The following is a 21,125-nucleotide window of genomic DNA, read 5'->3' on the forward strand; positions in this document are numbered from 1 at the left end:
GATCCTACATGTGAGCATTTTTCCAAAGTAAGTGTCATGTTCATGCTTCCTGACAGATCACAAGATGAAAGCCCCCCTCCTGAGTGGTGTAGGAGAATGACTCACCTTCTGAACTATCCACTGCACAAGGCCCAGATAGTAGAGAATGGACATCACACATCCAAAGTAAATGATGATCGGTAAGGACTGTAATGAGAATGTCGGGCAACTAATGAGATACTACAATAGACCCCCCTTATCCATGGTTTCACCTTCTGTGGTTACCCACCATCAACCATGGTCAGAAAATATGTTATGGAAAATTTAAGAAGTGAACAATTCATAGTTTTTAAATTGTGCGCCATTATGAGTATCATGATAGAATCTCGTACTGTCCTGATCTGTCCGGACTGGGACATGAATCACCCCTTTATCTAGTGTATACATTGTTTACACTAGCCGCCAGCCCATTCATCACTTAGTAGCTGTCTAGGTTATCAGATCCACTATCACAGTATCTCAGTGCTTGTGTTCAAGTAACCCTTATTTTATTTAATGGCCCCAAAGCACAAGAGTAGTGATGCTGGTAATTCACAAAGTGCTTCCTTTAAGAGAAAAAGCAAAAGTTCTCAATAAGAAAAGAAAAAAAAATCATATGGTGAGGTTGCTAAGATCTATGGTAAGAATGAATCTTCTATCTGTGAAATTGCCTAATTTATAAATTAAACTTTATCAAAGGTATGTCTGTATAAGGGGGAAAACAATATTTATAGGGTTTGGTAATATCTGATTTCAGGCATCCAGTGGGTGGGTGGGGGGGGGGGGAGAGTCTTGGAATGTATCCCTCACAGGTAAGAGGGACTACTGTACAAATGTGCTCATGTATGCCATAGATGGACTGTGTTTTAGTCCTCTAAATTAACTCTCAGCCTTCCAAGAGTAGCTGACACAGAATAGATACTCAGCAGATATTTTTTAACACAAGCTAGTTTAGGAATAAATTTTAAATGTATTATATCTATTATCCCATTAGTACCAAGCCACAAGGAGCCTTCCTCCCCCACTCCTATTTTATTCCAGTTTCAGTATGGTAACGATCAAGGGGCGGGAGACTGATGCTGTTCCTCCTGCTGATGAGGTCTGATCCTCTTCTTAGGGTCAAATTGCTATGTAGACTGGCTGATCTCTTGGGCACACATTTTTATCCTCTGCTTTACACCTCTCCCCACACAGACCCTCATCCCTGCCTACAAAACAGATAATGACCTGAAAAGCAAAGACATCCTTGACCAGCGTATCCCCAAAGACAAAACTGGAGCCAGCCACTGTGTAGTTCAGGAAAATCTGAAAGAAAAGAGAAAGAGAGAGAGTGAACAAAAGTGGAGCCAGGTAGGACACAGAGGAACATTTGACCAGACTCAGGCATGATTAGGTCCTACTTCTGTTACTGAATGTATCTCTCACAGGTAAGGGGGACTACCGTACGAATGTGCTCATGTAGGCCATACATGGACTGTTACCGAAGTTAGTCTCCCTTTGACAACATGGGGATAGGCCATATCTCCATGGGCTACTCACTGATGACATAGAACTCTGCAATTCAGTTCTCTTTATTCATATGATTAGTTGTACTCTAGTATACTCTTTCCTTTCCCACCAGATCTCCCACCACCCTCATTAACAAGACACAGGCCAATCTCTGCCTGCCCCGTCCCCTCCCCCAGATCTCCCTTCTCTCGGGTTCTGAAAGAGCAGAGCCCTCACATTCCATTTCTCATACCTGAATCTGGTCTCCCAGCCACTGGAAGGCATTAAATCCAGGATCAGTTCTGATGACCAAGATCCCAAACACAAATTGAAGACCCAGGCCCCAAAGCACCGTCCTCCAGGACACCTGGGACCAATAAGAACTCATGTGATTCCAATGTGAGTTCTAAACCCTACTTGTCCATTACCTGGTTGGAATTTTAAACATGGATTCATGGTACTCTGGATATAACCAACCAAGGATGTTAACAGGAAATCTGGGGTAAGATCGAGTAGGGAGCAAAGGGAAACAGAGTGGGGTAATATTTAAAGAGCCACATATGTTTGTATGGTTTTTAAAACTGTGTCTACATGTTAGATGACACACATGCATACAGACATATCCTATATAATAAAAGGCTAATATGCAAATAGACTGAACGGCAGAACGACTGGTCGCTATGATGGACACTGACCACCAGGGGGCAGATGCTCAACTCAGGAGCTGCCCTCAAGTGGCCAGTGTGCTCCTACAGGGGGAATGCCGCTCAGCCACAAGCCGGGCTCAAGGCTGGCGAGCGCAGCAGCACTAAAGATGTTCGACTGAGGGTGCAGGCCAGGCTGAGGGACCTCCCTGAATGCATGAATTTTGTGCACCAGGCCTCTAGTATACAAATAAAAGCATCATAACCAATACTTTAATATTCCTATGTGCAATGCAAGCCGATTCTTTATTGTATTCTATTTTCTTCCTTTTCTTTCTTTTCTTTTTTCCTTTTTTTTTTTTTGTACTTTCTTTAACACTGGCCTAGATCCACTAATTTGATATCAAGGCTCATCAATGGATTATAATCTGCCATTTGAAAATAAGTGGTCTACAGCCTCTGAGAACTTGAAAACTTAGGAGCAAAGTCATCAAAAAAGCAAATTCCAGAGATTCTAAAGAGCTTAGTTCTATGCCTTTGTAATCAATACTTGACACATGCACTTTGTAATCAGTAACACACAGTCCTTGGCCCACCCTGCATACCCCAAACTCACTGCACTGTGGTGTTTGGAGCAGGCAAAGAGGATGAGGATGAACATGCAGATTCCTGCAAAGGACATCAGCTGCTCTGGCCTTTGGGCTGTGTCTAGAGCTAGCCACAGGATGAGGCCAACCAAGGCGACTCCAGCGAACACCCTGAAGAGGGAATGCCAATACCATGTCATCAACTCAGTGAATGAATAACAAATAATTAACCTTACCTCTAAAAAACAGAAGTTCACCCCAAGGTGAATGAAATAACAATAGATTAGACACAGAGACATCTCTTGAGAATCATTCATCCAGCAGTTTCCTAGCTAGCAGCTCCCTCTCCATTCCTTGTACTCCCAGAATGAAGCTGAAAGAGTCCAACCTGAGGATGCAATTCACATGAGTTCCTTTCCTCAAGCTTCCATATCAGTAAGATGTAAGATGAAGACTCGTTCTTTACGCTTGTACTAATGAAAAACCACAGTATTTTTAATAGAAAGAAAAGTATGCATGGTCCTCCCCATGAATCTTCAGGCAATTTCCAACCACTCCGAGGGCCAGAGTAAAGGCTAAGCCACCAACCAATCCCTATGGTCTTATGGCCCCTTGATGTACCAAACATGCTGGATCAATCAATGCACAGACTGGTTTCCTCACGTCTGAGTGTTGGAATCATTTCATCTCAAGGGAAACGAATTAGAAGGGGGTGGGGGGCACATATGAAAAGAAAGCAAAACAAAAAGAGTACTTTGGCCATTGAGATGCCTCAGGAACAACAACAAGGATAACAACATGCATTACAAGGCAGGGTTGAATTGTGGAGCTGTTCTTACTGTGAACTCTTCTCACTTTAAGTGAATAAAATCTGGGTTCTAGAATCTATCCTGCTAATGAATAGTGTCATTTTAGCTTTGTCTCCTCAGTGTCAAATAAATCAATGATCCAAAATTTAGGTTTCTCCAAATAATTGCTGTTGCAAACATTCTTAACACCTATTCTCTGTGCGTCCATTGGAGAATAGGCAGAAAACAGGAACTCTATAGAGAGTCTAAAAGTTATTTTGTCACCCCAGGTCTGTGTTCAAAGAGCATGCACAAGCTATATAGTCAGTTAGATGAGCTGTGGCTGCTATAAAATCCAGTTCAGTATTTACTGAATGGTAAGTTTGCCGGTTAAGCTCTAAGGAACTGTAAAAGACACCGGTGGGGTGCCAGAAATCTAGGGGACTAGAAGAAAAAAGTATCAGGGAATTAAGGGAGACACATACCAGTATGACCATCAAATCAATTTGATAGCTTAATGCAGCTGTCAGCCTCTTGTTTTGATTACTACGTTGCAGAAAAGTATGGGTTTCCTTATTTCTGTCATAAACCCTGACAATAAACAGATGGAAACGCTTCTCTGAAACTTAACCCTTCATGCCCCCCTAGAAATGTTGATACACGAGGCTACAAGAAACTGGACGGAAGTCCAGTGCTCAGAGGCCTGTTGTTATTTGCTCTCTGAGCATTGATTTTGAAAAGTATAGGTGAGGGTCTGAGAGACAGCTCAGGAAATGTCCAAGAAGAAAGGGGGACAAGTTTGAGCAACCAGGAATATTGAGATTCTTAACTCACCGTTTCATCCAAAGCTTCAGGCAGGAGTTTTCAAAGGGCTTCAGACAGCTTGTTAATGTTTTACCAAACACGCTTTTCAGAGCGCGGTGAACCAGGACCAAGAGCACCAAGCACGTGAGGACGAACAAGGCCAGTGCCCTCTGGAAATCCAAGATGCAGGCTGCCAGGAAGTAGGCAGCATAAGCTAGAAGGAGAAGGGGCAGAGTAAGGATCAACAAGTCAGAGCTCCCCAGGGGCAAAGGAAGCTCTAGTCACGAATGTCTGGGACTTAAAGCAAGAAAAACCCTCCAGCGATGTTGCCCCCCAAGCTCAGACCGAGCTGCAGTTCTCAAGGCCAGGATGGATGGCTGGTTTCTTCTTGCGGATACCCAGGGAGAGTCCAGCTGAGTTTGAATAGTGCATGTTTTCACTTATCTTTAAGTAACTCTCTTGAATTTACTGTGATATCCTTTTTCAGAGTAAATTTGGAGTGCATTTGATCAGTATCCACCATTAAAGCACTCCAAAAGTCATCTTTTCTAAAGGTTTTAACCTTTCCTCTTGAGCAAAATCATATAAACACTAGGAAGAATATCAGGTCCTTGAAATATGTCTTTTATTATAACATTGATAAGATGCCATAGGAACTTAATTCTTGTTTATATCAATTAGCCTCTAGTAAAATTGGTTCATTATACATCACTCCACTTCAAGTGACAGAACCCATTGACAATGTTAAGTGAGGACTTACTATACAGTCCTCATCCCATAGCTCCTTGACTGACCCCCAAATATAATTTTTGTTCTCATCATCCCAGCTGCCTCTAATATTGACATCAAAATCCCATACATCACTGACAATATATATCAAATAGAGGTTTGCTGTTTTAAAAAGTGTTTTAGCCCTAACTGGCTTGGCTCAGTGGATAGAGAGTTGGCCTGCGAACTGAAGGGTCCCAGGTTTGATTCCAGTCAAGGGCATGTACCTTGATTGCGGGCACATCCCCAGTTGGGGTTATGTAGGAGGCAGCTGATTGATGTTTCTCTCTCATCAATGTTTCTAACTCTCTATCCTTCTCCCTTCCACTCTGTAAAAAAATCAATAAAATATATTAAAAAATATTTTATATCATTGATCTTACTAGCAAATAAGTAATGTATACTACAGGTTTCTCTTGTAAAGACTATAAAGACCATGTCCTACATTGAATCAAGACACAAGCCCAGATTCTCTGAAATATTTAAGTCTATCAAATAATTTTGAAAAATAGTTTATGCTCAGATTTTACTTATTCCTAGAAGTGCAACTCAATAAATATAGTTCAGATTATTTACTTATAAATAATTCAGATCTATATATCAAATAAAAAAAGATCAATTTGTGAATAAAGTTGTATCTCATTTAGAATCATCTTGACACAAGGTCACATTTCTAAAATGATGTGTCTCTCGCTTACAGGAATTCTCAACACCTCACCCGAACAGAACAGGCCCAGCAGGATCTTCTTGAACAGGCTGGCATGTCTTTTGCAGAAACTTCTTGCCCTGGTGAAAGGTTGTAGTAGTCTCCCCCTGGTGAGAACCCAAAAATTAAGATACAAAAGTTACTCCATCCCATTTGTGTCAATTCCAGACCTTAGATGACCTGGCCCGAGGAATAATTTTCTCTTCTCCATGAGGAAATTATTCAGCCAGGGGGACATTAGGTAGAGTCCCGGCAATGCCCCAAAGGCCACATCGCAATGGGCAGTAGGTCAGAATAACCCTACCCAATCCAGACTGGCAATATCTCAGTAATCTCCTACCACAGAGGTAGAAACTCACATCAGGGAGAGACTCTTGGGACCTATTCCTTTCCTGTTCCCTGGGGACCAAGCATTGCTGTTTCCAGATTCAGAAAAGGGCCTTTTCATCTGAATGGCAGCTTTGACCATTCCTTTCTAAAAACCACACAAACCCATAACTCTGAACAGCCAATCAGATGTGTATTGACAGACTGGCAGGAAAACACCAATAACCCCTGGGTGGGCAGGGCCTGAGAGAAGATGCCCAACAGGGAGGACTATCCAAATTTGATTTAACATTTACATAGACCTTTCTATGTGCTGGGCTCTTCCTAAGTGTTAGGTTTCCAGCAATTGAGTTAACTCTGCTACCTTTCCAGGCTTAATAAAGAATGTAGTGAGTAAAAAGTATTGCTTAGAAAGGTGTCAGATACCCAAAGCACATCATTATCTTTGGGATGTCATTCACAAAACACATCAAGGAAAGAATTTATTTTTAACACTAGTCTTCCCCTATGTGCCAGGAATATTTGATGTGCTCCTCTAGATCCACTCTCCACCTTGCTTTGTGCCCAGGGAGTCTTACCCTGTGGACTACACCTATAGGCTCCCATGCCCTCTGGCTTATCTAGTTGGGTTCTACCAGGGGAACCCAGAAGGGGATCAGAGTGTAAGAAAAGACTGAGGTCAGCATACTGAGATCTTCTTTATCTGACTCTTTTGGGTCCTCTTACATCTTGTCCCTTCGGGCCTAGAATAGTAACGGTTTACTGTTGCTGGCCTCAGGTTCTTGCACTGTCCTTCCTGGGGGTTCCACTACATCTTACACACATCTTTGTAATGGTCTCTTTGTACAGAAACCCTTTTCTAATTATCCTAACTTAAGTATTCCATTTGTTTCCTGTTGGTACTCAAACTGATACACTAGGTAAAGCTGATATAAAATTATACCCAGTCAAATGCCAGATCAGCAAGGTCACTGCAAAATAAGAGTGGGCATCCACTAGTCCAGTGGTTCTCAACCTTCTGGCCCTTTTAAATACAGTTCCTCATGTTGTGACCCAACCATAAAATTATTTTCATTGCTACTTCATAACTGTAATGTTGCTACTGTTATGAATCGTAATGTAAATATCTGATATGCAGGATGGTCTCAGGCGACCCCTGTGAAAGGGTCGTTCGACTGCCAGAGGGGTCGCGACCCACAGGTTGAGAACCTCTGCACTAGTCCAAGCGTGAATATAAGTCACATGCCTGGAAAAGGTTTTTGCCATCACCTTGTAATCAGACTTGACCATTTCCTAGGAACTAAAGTTCAATGGGTACTACCAGAAATCAATTAAAGAACACTCATTTCGCTCTAACTGGTTTGGCCCAGTGGATAGAGTGTCAGCCTGCGGACTGAAAGGTCCCAGGTTCGATTCCGGTCAAGGGCATGTACCTTGGTTGCGGGCACATCCCCAGTAGGGGGTGTGCAGGAGGCAGCTGATCGATGTTTCTAACTATCTATCTCTCTCCCTTCCTCTCTGTAAAAAATCAATAAAATATATTTAAAAAAAAAAAAAGAACACTCATTTCTGCAAAACCCATTAACAACCTGATTCTAGAATAATAAGTTGGAACTGGATCTCTGGTTTAAAAAATTAAAACAAAAAATAGAAAGGAAAGCCATGAGGGGCATCCAACTGAAAAGAGGAACCAATTGAGAAGCAGTGCACAGAAGCATGTGAGCAGGTGTTCATGATCCTGGCGTCCTGCTTGGCCCAGGATCTTGCTAATACTACCAAGCTCTTTACATAATGGTAGAGTTTGAGGGTTAGTGTTATGTTATATCAGGAAGCTCATTTTAGAAGTAATCTACCTGATAGATGCTGAAATTCCACACCTTGCCCATAACTTGTTTGAAGCATGTGCCCACTGTTAAGTTCTCCCGGTATGTACATGGGAGGCTTTCCAGATATGGACTAACAACAACCCTCTCACTTATATGCTTACTGCCTGCAAGCTCAAGTGACAGAGCAAGAAAGAGTAGGGTAAGGATGATAGGCCATGCTAGCTGGACATAACATTAGAGGACACTACAGGTCAGGGCTAGCAGTAAGAGTGTGCATGCATTTTCTCAGAGATCCTATCCACAACATGAGGAAACTCTCCTAATTAAGGGAAACAGAATTATGGAAACTCCTCGGGTCTGGGTACTATTATTTCTCAATTAGAGGAGAAAGCTTAGGGCAGCTTTCTGAAAATCCATCTCCAGTGACTACTGACATTGTGGTCCTGGGTGAATCTGCTGCTCTAGCTTGAAGAACTAAAAAGAAAGGAAATGAGCCAACCCAGAACCAAATGATGGTCTGAGTAAAGAGTGAGGGCCTTCAGGCAGAAGTGATCAGAATCTTTTCAAAGGCTTAAGGGATTTATTTAATGATGATATGAAAAGAATTAGTCAGTGGGTACTGTACTTGTACCGCTTTGCCAGATTCAAAATTATGTACACAACTAGTTTCAAACTGGATGGGCAAGGAGAGCTGGGTGGTGGTTGGTGTACAGGGTTTGAGAAGTTATCAAAGTGTCCAAGGGTGACTGAGTCTGAGAACCAAAAAGCTTATCAATAAGCCAAAGTGGAAATCCAAATACTAGTAGGAGTTGGAAAACCCAGGAGAGCAAGAGAAAGGTCTGTCAGAGTGAAGCCAGAAAACTTACATTGGAAGCAGACTCTGTGCACCTGGGGATTACCAGTTCTGAGACCCATCCGCCCAGGTAGAGTGAGAAGGGAACCTAAACCAGAACGCAGCCAGGTGCTTAGTTGCTGAGCTGTGATGGATGTATTGTCTTGGAGAGAACTCTTCCTCCCCCTGTATCCAAATCTCTGCTTGCTGTGGCCATTTCAGATAACAGAAAACATCAGATCTTCACACTAAGACAGGAAGGACCTATGTGATGGGATTTCTAACTAGCCCTTCAACCCATCCTCTCCTTCCTTCCAGAACTCTGTTCTCTCCAAGTTAGAGGTAGCAGTGGTTCTGACAGACAGGGAAATCTTCCCAGGTAAAGTGTCCCCTCTCATTAGGGAGTCATGACTACCTTCAATGGCCTTTTGAGCCAGGCCCTTTAGTTCTGTTGTTAGCAGAAGTTTCTCCTGGTTTCTAATATATGGTTAATGCCCATCATGGACTTCCTGTGCTAATACAGTTTGCCCTTATTTACACCTTTTAAAAAGATTTCAATAGGAATTTAAAGCAAAGGAGCTCTGGCTCATTCAGCTATTGATATCAGGTTCAGGCCCTAATGAGGAGAGGAGAAGCTCCCAGCAAGGAAGGGCTGCCTAAAATTCTTCACTTGGGAATTGCACTGGCATGTAACATAGGCTGCAGGCACCCTTCCCAAACTCCCTCCTGGTAACTTGTACAGCTCACACCCACCTACCTATCTTGCCATCCCCACCCATCCCTACCAGGCTTACCACCATCCTCCCAGGAAGTCAGAACAGTTGCTCTGATAGGGCAGCCAGAAGACACAGCAGACATAGTAGGAGCAGTTTGAGAGCTAAGAGAAAAAGTGAAAAAGAGAAATGATCTTTAGGCAGGAGGAGAGGTCAATGATATTCAATGATGATAAAATCAAGCAGCATAGCAAATGAGAAGAAGATGCTAGATTCGGCAGTGAAGAGGAGACTGGTTCTGTGGGAGAGAGCTGTTTACAGGAGAGTGACTGGGTGAAAGCGGAATTGCAGGGGATTGAGTGAGTGTGAGCATATATGAACTACTTTTGTTATTATTATTTTAGGTTTGCCTGTGAAGAAAAGAAAAACCAGATACTGTTTATTAAGCACCTTTTACCAGACCTCACCAATCATCCTCCCCCAACCACAAGGTTAGTTAGGTATATGAGCAAGGGAACTGAGCCTGCCAGTAGGTGGCAGAGTTGGGATTTAAAATCCAGATCTTTCTATTACTCCATGTGGCTTCCACTTAGAGATGTAAGACTAGAATTTCAGAGGGATCATCCCAGAATTCAAAATGTATGATTGCTAAAAGAGCAGAAGAGAAGAAGCAGGTAACCATGCCTGTGATTGCTGAAGAAGCTTTCACAAAGGAGGGGAGATGTGAACTGATAGGAAAGGAAGGGGAAGAAGTCTGCTCAGTGGGTATGTTGCAGGCAGTTAGAAGAGAAGGTTGGGGAGTCTCCAGAAGAGGAAAAGCATACTTGAGTGAGCCTAGCATTTTGAAAGAATAGTATGATTTTCAGTTGCTGGGAAGCAGGGAGGATGTAGATGGATGGTGAGAAGAATGCTGGTAAAAGGACAGAAGCCAGGTCATGAAGATTACTGGTATATGCCATGGTTAAGAATTCAGATATTATCTTGTAGAAAATGGAAAGCCATTGTAGGATGTACGCAAGGTAATAATGTGAGCAGATGTGTGTTTTAGAAAGAACACTCTGCTGGCAGTGGGGCGAGAGATAGACAGGGGCCACAAAGGAAGTAACTGAGGGTGCAGGGGGAGATTGATATGAGGGGTGAATGGCACCGATGTTTAGGAGAGAGGATTAATATCAAGTGGAGGAAAACTGGGATGATAATGAGGTTCCTGCCATGCATGCCTTAGTCATTCACCAAAATAGAGAATATAGGAGGAGGAACAGACCTAAGGAGAACCAGACATGAGGAGGAAATGTGAGTGTATTCATCTTTGTGTGCCTAGAGCCCAATCTGGGACCTGAAGTAGTATGGAAGCCTCAAACCTATGCTGATAGGAGTTGGGTTGCAATGTTTGATTTGAAGTATATAAGTGACATCTAAGTGTTTCGATGTTTGGCAAGTGGTCAGATATATAGGGGTGAAGCTGAGAACAAAGGTACAGACTTCAGATGTGGTTTTATGAATCGAGACATTACATATAGGAGTGAGAAGAGAAGACAAGTGACAGGCCCTGGGAAACTAAAATAAAGAATGTCCAGAGAGGTAGGAGAATGAGGAGGGCGCAGTGTCACTGAAATGAAAACATCAGTTCCAGGAAGGAAAGGGTCAGAAAGGCCATGCTGCAGGGATTTCCAGTGAAAGTGTGTATACATTGAACCTGATAAGCAGGCTTGTATTGCTCACCTGAGTAAGAGAACGTCAGCTGACCAGTGGGAGTGAGAACTACGTTCCATGGGACTGAGAAGTGAATGGGCAGGTGATAAAATGATGTTGCAAATAAATCCCACTTTCCCAAGAAACGTGGCCGTGAAGGAAAAAGATATAAGGTTGAGGTAAGATTGAGTTGTTTGTTTGCTTATTATAAGAAGAAAGAACCTTGAGTACACTTACAGATTAAGGGAGGGTCTAACAGAGAAGGAATAACTGAAGATGTAGGGGAAAGAGGGCTCTGTAGAAGGGGATAGAGAAGGATGATAATGAAGTTGGCTTCAGACTTAGGGAGAGTAGGCTTTCTGATAAAGGAGGGAAAAAGATAAGGATTCATGCAGGTGGAGGTACATTTAAGTTGGAGCATATAGGAAGATAATTTAGTATTTAAACAAAAATAGTAGTATGGAGTTTATAACATGTAGAAGTAAGATGTGTAAACAAACAATAGTAGTATAAAAACTGGAAGGAGAGATACAGAAGTATACTATTATATGGTTCTTATACTTTACATGAAAGGATATAATATCACTTGAAGGTATACTTGTAAGTTGAAGGTATATTATAAACACTAAAGCAAGCACTAATATAACAAAAAAAGAGTTGTAGCTAATAAACCAATAAAGGAGATAAAATGGAATAATTTAAAATATTAAATCAACCTAAAGAAAGACATAAAAAGAATAAAGGGCATAACAAGAGGAAAGGAATTCAAATAAAATAGAAAGACATCTCATGTTTATGAGTCAGAAGAATTAATATTGTTAAAATGTGCATACTACCCAAAGCCCATCTATGGATTGAACACAATCCCCATCAAAATACCAATGGCATTGTTCACAGAAATAGAAAAAACCATCCTAATATTTGTATGACACCACAAAAGACCCCAAATAGCCAAAGCAGTCATGAAGAAACAAAACAAAGCCGAAGATATACTTTTTTATTTCAAACTATAATACAAAGCTATAATAATAAAAACAGTATGAACTATATATATAAAAGCCTGAGCGACGATTACAACTGGATGACTGGCCAGTAGCTATAACGCCCACTGACCACCAGGGGGCAGGCATTCAATGCAGGAGCTGCCCCCTGGTGGTCAGTGCACTCCCACAGTCAACCTTCCATGGCTGGCCAACCTCCCGGGGTCCCTCCCCACTCCACCCCTGGCTGGCCCTGATCACTGGCTAGGCTGAGGGACCCCACCCATGCACAAATTTGTGCACTGGGCCTCTAGTATGTCAAGACACATAGACCAATAGAACAGAATAGAGTGCTCAGAATTAAATTACCACATATACAGTCAACTAATATTCAACAAGGGAGCCAAGAACACCCAATGAGGAAAAATAGTCTCTTCAACAAATAATGTTGGGAAAACTAGATAAACACATGCACAATAATGAAATTGACCTCCTATCTTACACTACTCACAAAAATTAAGTCTAAATGGATCAAAGATTTAAACATAAGACCTGATTCCATAAAACTCTTAGAAGAAAATGTAGGTGAAGAAGCTCCTTAACATTAATCTTGGTGATAATTTTCTGGATATGACACCAAAAGCACAAAAAAACGAAAGCAAAAAATAAACAAGTGGAACTACATAAAACTTAAAAGCTTCTGCATAGCAAAAGAAGCAGAATGAAAAAAAGCAGCCTACAGAATGAGAGAACATTCTGCAAATCATATATTGCATGAGAGATTAATATCCCAAATATATGAAGAACTCATACAACTCAATAACAAAAAAACAAACAATCCAATTTAAAAATGGAGAGAGGAACTGAATAGACATTTTTCCAAAGAAGATATCCAATTGGTAAACAATGAAAAGAAGCTCAACATCAGTAATCATCAGAGAAATGCAAATAAAAACCACAATGAGCTATATAACCTCACACCTGTTAGAATGGCTGTCGTCAAAAAGACAAGATATATAACTAGTGTTGGCAAGGATGTGGAGAAAAGGAAACCCTTGTACACTGTTGGTGAGAACGTAAATTGGTTCAATCACGATAGAAAATAATATGGAGGTTCTTTAAAATATTGAAAATAGACCTACCATATTATTCAGTAATTTCACTTCTGAGTATATAGCCATAGGACCCACAGGAAATGAAAACAAAATATTAGAGAGATGTATGTGCTCCCATGTTTATTTCAGCCCATCAATGGGTGAATGGATAATGATGTGATATGAATATATAGGGTATCTCTAAAAAATGTATATACCCTTTAACAGCTAATAGCTCAATTTTGAAAGTAAAATGTATTTTAATAAATGCTGCCTTTATAATTATTCAAAATGTGTGTATACATTTTTTGGAACACCCTGTATACGCATATATAGCTAAACTCAGAAAGAGTAATGGAAAGAAAGAGAAGCTAAAATCAGTTTACATTGCAAGATCAGATTAAGGATTTCCTGAGGAACCAAGAACAGAAGTAAGAGAGGATAAAGATGGGTCTGAGTGTGTGTCCTGAAAATGGTTGACCTTTAATCACTAAAACTTGTCAATTCTATTCTAAAAGTATATCTGGGATTTATCTTTCCTAATCTATTCCCACATATTCGTGTTTTTTAAATTGAGTTTGAGAGAGAGAGGAAGGGAAGGGGAGAGAGAGAGAGAGAGAACATTGCTATGACAGTGAAACATGTGGCATGCCCCCTACCAGGAAACTAGCCCGAAACCAGGGCATGCGCCCTGACAGGAATGGAACTGGCAACCTTTCGGTGCATGGGATGACACCCAACCTAGCCACACTGGGCAGGACAAAATCTGTAACTGGCTGTGATCAATTAATTGTAGGTACCATTGCACTTGGACCAGCCATGTCCATGTTGATATATATCAATTTGTATAGAAAAGTGACTTTCTGAAGAAAATAGAATTTAAAACTTTAAGCTTGTTTTCTCTGTGAAGTGACTAAGTTAATTCTTAAAAATAAAGAAAACAAACAAAAATAACTCTGTATTTGGGATTATTACCTTTAGAAACTATTCAACAGCCTCTTCTAAGCTTCTCAACGTCTGACTTCTGCACTTTTTTATAAATATCCAGATCCTTTTCCACACCATGCAACATGGCTTCCATCTGACCCACTTTATCCAAACAACTTTCTTACACATTACTTCTGGGACCAAATCCATGAGCAAATTCAAAGATTTTTCTCACTCCTACTTCCCTGACCCGTGTCTGTTCAGACAAAATTGTGAACTGTGCCTTCATTCTTGATACTTCCTTCCCTTTTGACTTTCAAGGCTCTACATTTTTACTTTCACTGTTGTCCCTCGTGGTCGTCCTTCTCTGCCTTTTTTTTCTTTCTGATTTTTCTTTCTCCCTATCCCCAAATTTGAGTATTCCAGAAGAGGTTTTGTTTGTTTGTTTGTTTTTTCTTTCAATGAAATGGGTAAGTTAATTTCTAAGCCTCAATTTTCTAATTGATAAAAAAAGGGAATTAAAATTAGTATCCACCTGTTGTTGTAAAAATTAAATTAATTACATAAAGCATTCTGCACAATACTGAGTACTCAAAAAATGTTAGCTGTTACTATTCTCATTGTTATTTTTGTTGTCAGTCCAACCAACTCCAATTATATATCACACAGGTTTAGATACAAATAGTTGTGCATATGTAACATCAGGTGGCTGTGAGTCTTATCGCTACAATATGACCATGAGCTTCCTGAGTCCAGTGGCCACAATGAACCCACCCTAGCTCCTTAGGCCTTAACTAAACCAATTCCAGAACACACATACCTGTGGTGAGTGGAAGGCCCCAGCCCATCCGGGAGGCTTTGTCCTTGCTCTTCAGTCCTCCTGGGTCCCTCAGGATTTAATCCTTCTTCCTGTAAGCACAGGTACTGCTGGGTCAGTCATAGGGCCCTGCCAGGGGTGATGGGGATTGTGAGCAGCCAAAGACCCAACAGGAGGCTACACAGCAGACCTGAAAGCTCTGCATGAACTACTAGTAAATTGGTGGGTTACCGTGAGCTCCAGCCCTGGGTTCTCTATGCCAGTCTTCATTGTGGGCAAAGCAACGGCTTCTCTTCCACTTGTTTTCTCCACCTCCTGTTCTCCTCAACTGCAAAACAAATTCAGGGCCAAGGCTGAAAGATTGGCCAGTCTGTAATGTGGGACTAGGGAGAATTTTTAGGGCCAGTTACCCACAAAAAAACCAAAACTAAAAATCTTTAGAGGTTTAGCTGATTTCTTTAAGAACTGAAAATTGGGAAGATTTGAAACATAATTTTAATATAATAAACAATGAAATACAGACTTCTGTTTCCTATTGTGAATAGGCAAGGAAGAAGATAGGAGAAGAGAAATAAAGGCCAGGCGGAATTGAAATGAATCAGTGGTTCACCCAGGTCCCAATTAGGTCCCATAAGGAGTCAGAGGGCAACTGCTCCTGTTAACCTGGGAGAGGCCCCACTGACCTGTGCCGGGTAAGAAGAAAACAGAAAGGGAGGCAGAGGGCTGGGAAGGCTCCACATCCCAGCATATTGCTGAGAAAACAAAGATTAACAGGCTTTGAAGTTCCTGACTATATTGTAACACAAACATTGTTTTTGTCCTGGTCGGCGTGGCTCAGTGGTTGAGCATCAACTTATAAACCAGGAGGTTGCCGAAACCGGTTTGGCTCAGTGGATAGAGCGTCGGCCTGTGGACTGAAAGGTCCCAGGTTCGATTCCGGTCAAGGGCATGTACCTGGGTTGCGGGCATATCCCCACTAGGAGATGTGTGGGAGGCAGCTAATCGATGTTTCTCTCTCATCGATGTTTCTAACTATCTCTCTCCCTTCCTCTCTGTAAAAAATCAATAAAATATATTTTAAAAAAAACAAACAAACAGGAGGTTATGGTTCGATTCTGGTCAGGGCATATGCCTGGGTTGTAGGCTCAATCCCCAGTGAGGGGCGTGCAGGAGGCAGCTGATCAATGATTCTCTCTCATCATTGATGCTTCTATCTCTCTCTCCCTCTCCCTTCCTCTCTGAAATCAATAAAAATATATTTTGGAAAAAAAATTATTTTTGGACCATCTAAGACAGCTCCTCATTAGTTAAATAAAAGAAATCTACACTTAGAATAGTCAGCATGAATGTTAATTATCCCAAATAAAGAAAGTTTTAAAACAAAATGAATCAAGAAACTAAAGCAACATTTGAGCCTCACTGTACTAGTAAGCAATCCTAATAGACATTCAAATTTATAAACTTATTCTGAGATGTTTCTTTACTTTGCAGAAAGTTAACTTGAAATGTTTTTTTAATGTGATCTCTTCAAGCATTAAAATATAATATCATTAAACACACATAACAGATTTTTGCTGTGTAAATTAGGACCTCCCCGTATCGGCAGAGAACAACCTGAATTTGGTCTAAATAGGATCAACTAAGGAATTTAGCAAATCAGGTTCCTACCCTCCCCAAACCCCCTTTCTTACACCAGCTTCTGAGATTCCTTCTGTCTCCTCACGGAAGGACGGAAAGAAACACTCAGCTCCCAGAGATCCTGACTCTGAAGGGAGTCCTCCCCTGTCGAGGAGGAGGGCAACTCAAGTTAAACATTTACATTTTAAAGACTGTGTTGTGGGGTCAGGTCTAAGAGTTCTGCAGGAACTCCCAACTGGCATATCAGCAGAAGCTCTGTCCAGCACTGAACTAAGAGAAAGGGCTCTGCGCTGGGGAAATGTACCGTGTTGTATGGGAAAGACAATTACTAGAAAGAAGGAAAAACAGAAAGCAGGACTATGCAGGATTCAATGCCAAATGATCGCTAGGAAGCACTAGGAAGTCTTTCATTAATCCATTCAACAAATATTTATGGAGTACTCACTGTTCTGGGTGCTGAAGATAGAAAGATGAATGAAACATGGTCTCTGCCGTGAAGGAACTTACAAATCATTAAGGGAAGACATGTGTCAGAGAGGTCACGGAGTTGATAACATTTGCCCTGAGTCTGGAAAGTCTTGAAAGGTAAGTAGGGGGTGAACGATGGAGAAGGGGAAAGATGTACCAGCAGAGAGAGAAACTTGAACAAAGGCACAGAGGTGTGGCCTTCTCTGACATGCTAAGGAGGCTGCAAAAATTAGCTAAAGAATGGAGCGACTTTTTAGAGGAATTAAGAAAGGACAAAATAATGCCGAAACCGGTTTGGCTCAGTGGATAGAGCGTCGGCCTGCGGACTGAAGGGTCCCGGGTTCGATTCCGGTCAGGGGCATGTGCCTGGGTTGCGGACATATCCCCAGTGGGAGATGTGCAGGAGGCATCTGATCGATGTTTCTCACTCATCGATGTTTCTGGCTCTCTATCACTCTCCCTTCCTCTCTGTAAAAAAATCAATAAAATATATTAAAAAAAAAAAAAAGAAAGGACAAAATAAATAAATTAGTTAAGAAATGAAGGGGGCAAGGGGGGGTTGCTGCCCAGTGTTGCTCAATGGTTGAACATTGACCCATGAACCAGAAGGTCATGGTTTGATTCCCAGTCAGGGCACATGCCTGGGTTTTGGGCTCAATTCCCAGTAGGGGGCATGCAGGAGGCAGCCGATCAATAATTTTCTCTCATCATTGATGTTTCTCTCTCCCTCCCTCCTCCTTTCTCTGAAATCAATCTATAATAATAAAAGCCGTAACATGCTAATTAGACCAGATGTCCTTCTGGACAACCTTCTAGATGAAGCCGGGGCTGCAGCCACAGGATCCAAGGCAGTCGCTGCAGCTGCAAAGGCCTACTCTTGCACAAATTTCGTGCATCGGGCCTCTAGTAAAAACATGTTTATTGGAGAAACTACTGGAAAAGCGTTTAAAATGAAGCTAAGCATGTGTTGAAGCTAGGTATAGAGTTTATATTAGAGTTAAGATCTCTGTTCCCTCTGACCAGAGGAAAGTCCCTTGAGGAAACTGTAGTAAGTGTAAAGGCAGAGAAACAACAGACTGAAAATTCCAATTTCCTCATCATTGACTGAACTAACGTTGAATGGACATGTCACATTATATTGTTATCTGCTAAACGAGAGCACCGATTTGGAAATTATCCTTCTTCCATGAAGACAACTGAAGAAATCAAAGCACCAAGGAGGAGTATTTGGAGGCCCTGCTTTTCCTCCCTTGCTCAATTTCATCTCGCCTTGGCACCAGCCATGGTCATAAAATAGCTTTATCTAGGGGTGTGGAATAGGCTATCTTGTAGAGTGATATAGATGTTCAGAGCAAAATGGACCTTTAACATCTTCTGGTTAGCCACAACTGCTCTGACTATAGGTATCGTAAGTCATCAAGCGGCAGGCAGTTGCCTGGTGGGCATGGCAGAAGGACTCTGTGCTCTGCTGGTCATGCACTCAGGCCCAGTAAACCCAACAGCCTATTACACACCTCCCACTTTATGGAGATGATATCCAGTCCCTCCCTCTAACCCTGACCTTGAGAAGTCTCCTCCCACACTTCGGTCGTCCCAGAAACCTGATGTTCATTTCCACTTAGATGACTCACTGATGTCTCAGCACCAATAAGTTCTAAACAAGAACTTTCTGTTATCTTCTCAGGTGCCACCTTCTACCCTAGGTAAAGCATTCCTTATGCTTACTTCCCTCCTTCTTTCACTGCCCCCTCCCATTGGCCCTTGCCCTCACTTGGCTTTGTGTTGGAGGTAAGTATGTGTTAGAGCTGGATATAGAGTTTGCCTGTGAGCTAAAGCCTTTGTTCCTGCTCACCAGAGGGGAAGTTCCTCCAAGGAAGAGCTTGTGAAGGAGGAAAAAAAAGACAAAAAAAAAAAGACATGATGGGGCAGAATGCAAAGGGAAGCATTTAAAGATACATTTCTTCAAATGTCACAATTTTGAGTAGGGTTGACCCTGAATATCAAGCCATTTGAACTACTGGGGGTATTTAAAATGGTTTAAAGAGGTGGTGATAACAAGGGTTTTCTTAGAACCCCAATATTTTTATAATGCCTAGGTTTACAATTATAGTTGATTTTTTTAAATGTTTGCCATTTCTCATAGAATCCTGAAGTTTTTTAAACTTTGCCTTTAAGAAGCTTAAGGTCTTTTTCCCTCTAGCTTTGTCCCTCATACCGGTTCCTTTCAGAGTAGTGAACGTGTGAAGGGTGTGGAACTAGAGAAGGGGAATGATAAATCCCTTCCATACTGCAGCGCTGGGCTTGGCCAATTCACTGAGCATGTACTAGACAACCTGCTTCTTCAGCAGTTTTTAACAATCCCAGTTGAAAGATCAACCAAATGTTATCTGACCATAGAAAGCAGAATGAGAATATGGCAAGTCCTAAGAAGTTATAGCCTTTCTGCTCTGCCATTAGGGGTTTCTATCTTCTTTCGTGCCTTCTGCTTTTATATCCTACTTTTAACCTCTCTATCTCTTTGACTCCACCTCCCTCCCTCCCTCTCTTTTCTCTGTCTCTTCCGCAAACCCCTTCCTCTCTATGTCCCATCTCTCCTCCTATTTAACTTTGCAGTGCTCTGCCTGAGAAGGTTGTGATAGAGAGAGCTCTGGAAAAACAGGCTGCAGAACGCCTGTGGGCGCTGCGTCAGTCCTTGCAGAGCAGAGCTGGTGATGGGGGCTGACAGGGCTAAAGGCCTGTGTGTCAGGGAGCAGATGGGTGAGCAGTCCTGGCTTTGTGATGGGATGGATGAGGCTTATGTTCTAGAGACTTAGCATCAAGAACCACCTCCCACACTCAGTCATAGCGTGGATTAGAATCTTTATTCTCTATTTGCTGAACTTCCTGGAAGATTTTGATTTGGGTTCTAATTTTAAAAGCCTTACCTCTAGTAATTCTTATGGATTAACAGATGGCTAATTAGTTTCCATGGCTAAATGGGTAGGTGGACAAAGTCTAGTAAGTTGGTGGTTGTGTGCCAGTCCTGCCCCTCCCCGCAGATGCTCTAACTATATCTCATTGGTAAAAGTCTACCATTGATTGGGAAAACAACTGATAAGGAAGTAATACTATTTATTATTAAGCATTTCAGGGCTTACCTCTTCTGTTGCCTTCAAGGCAGGATCGGAAAGATTTGGAGTCAGACTCCATGGGCACAGTGACCTCACTCCCAAATGATTAAATTAGAACAAAAGTGCAAGGAAAAAGAAATTGTATAAATGGTAAGTGCTTCAAAAAATTGAATAGCTAAAGTGTTAAGTTCCTGATGTAGATCTTTGCTTTTTTAAAGCGATATTGTTCACTTATATTTCAGCCACTGAAATGCATTTCACACATTTTCTGATTTACTCCTGACCGTGCACCTCTGAGGAAGGTACTACTGCCATCCCAATTTTCCAGACCAGGACACTCGGGCTTAGAGACATGAAGCAATTCACCAAAGTGAGCAAATGACAGAACTAAGGCTGAGCCCAGAGTCCTTGGCCTTAATCACAACTATCTGCTGTTCATCCTGGCCCCAGCCGTACGCCTCTCCCCCCTCTTCCTGTTCTCATTATACCATCCGTTAATGTCCAACTCAGCTGACTTCTTTTTCTGAATGCCCTGGCCTCCACTTCAGCCTCCAGTGAACTCACTGTCTTCCTTTATTGCCTGAGCTATTCATGTGGCATCTTTTATATTTTTCTCTAATGCTGTTTGTCATATTGTATTCTGGAGGGGGGAAAAGTTTGTATAAAAGTAGCAGTACAATGCCTCATTGAGAATTGTGGGTTTTGTTTTGCTTTGTCTTAGTTTTAGCAAATTTCTTGATTGACTTTTTGGGTATGAAGCTCCATTAGAGCAGAGACCCAAGCCCCTAGCACACAGAAATGGTGTAAAAATTATTTGTTGAAAAAATAGAAACACCTAGGTATGTGCCCAGCTATCTGGAGCAAAGGAAAGTGAGGACATCTGTTACTTGAGAAGTGT

The 21,125-nt window shown here is 41.7% G+C and overlaps 1 protein-coding gene across 1 annotated transcript in view; it reads right to left on the reverse strand.

Annotated features, from left to right (window-relative positions):
- Nucleotides 1–20,306, reverse strand: part of SLC28A2 (solute carrier family 28 member 2) — a gene marked incomplete at its 5' end in the record, with an annotated part of 34,392 nt that extends 14,086 nt beyond the window's left edge. Inside the window, 9 exons of the mRNA XM_081091141.1 lie at nt 106–186; nt 1,246–1,323; nt 1,760–1,873; nt 2,767–2,908; nt 4,360–4,543; nt 5,816–5,910; nt 15,015–15,103; nt 15,243–15,331; nt 20,255–20,306. Coding sequence (XP_080947267.1) covers nt 106–186; nt 1,246–1,323; nt 1,760–1,873; nt 2,767–2,908; nt 4,360–4,543; nt 5,816–5,910; nt 15,015–15,103; nt 15,243–15,331; nt 20,255–20,306 — 924 coding nt within the window. The remainder of the gene's footprint in view (nt 1–105; nt 187–1,245; nt 1,324–1,759; nt 1,874–2,766; nt 2,909–4,359; nt 4,544–5,815; nt 5,911–15,014; nt 15,104–15,242; nt 15,332–20,254) is intronic.
- Between the last annotated feature and the right edge of the window lie 819 nt (nt 20,307–21,125).

Source organism: Myotis nattereri (assembly GCF_964212035.1).
Source record: "Myotis nattereri genome assembly, chromosome: 1".
Taxonomy (NCBI): Eukaryota; Metazoa; Chordata; class Mammalia; order Chiroptera; family Vespertilionidae; genus Myotis; species Myotis nattereri.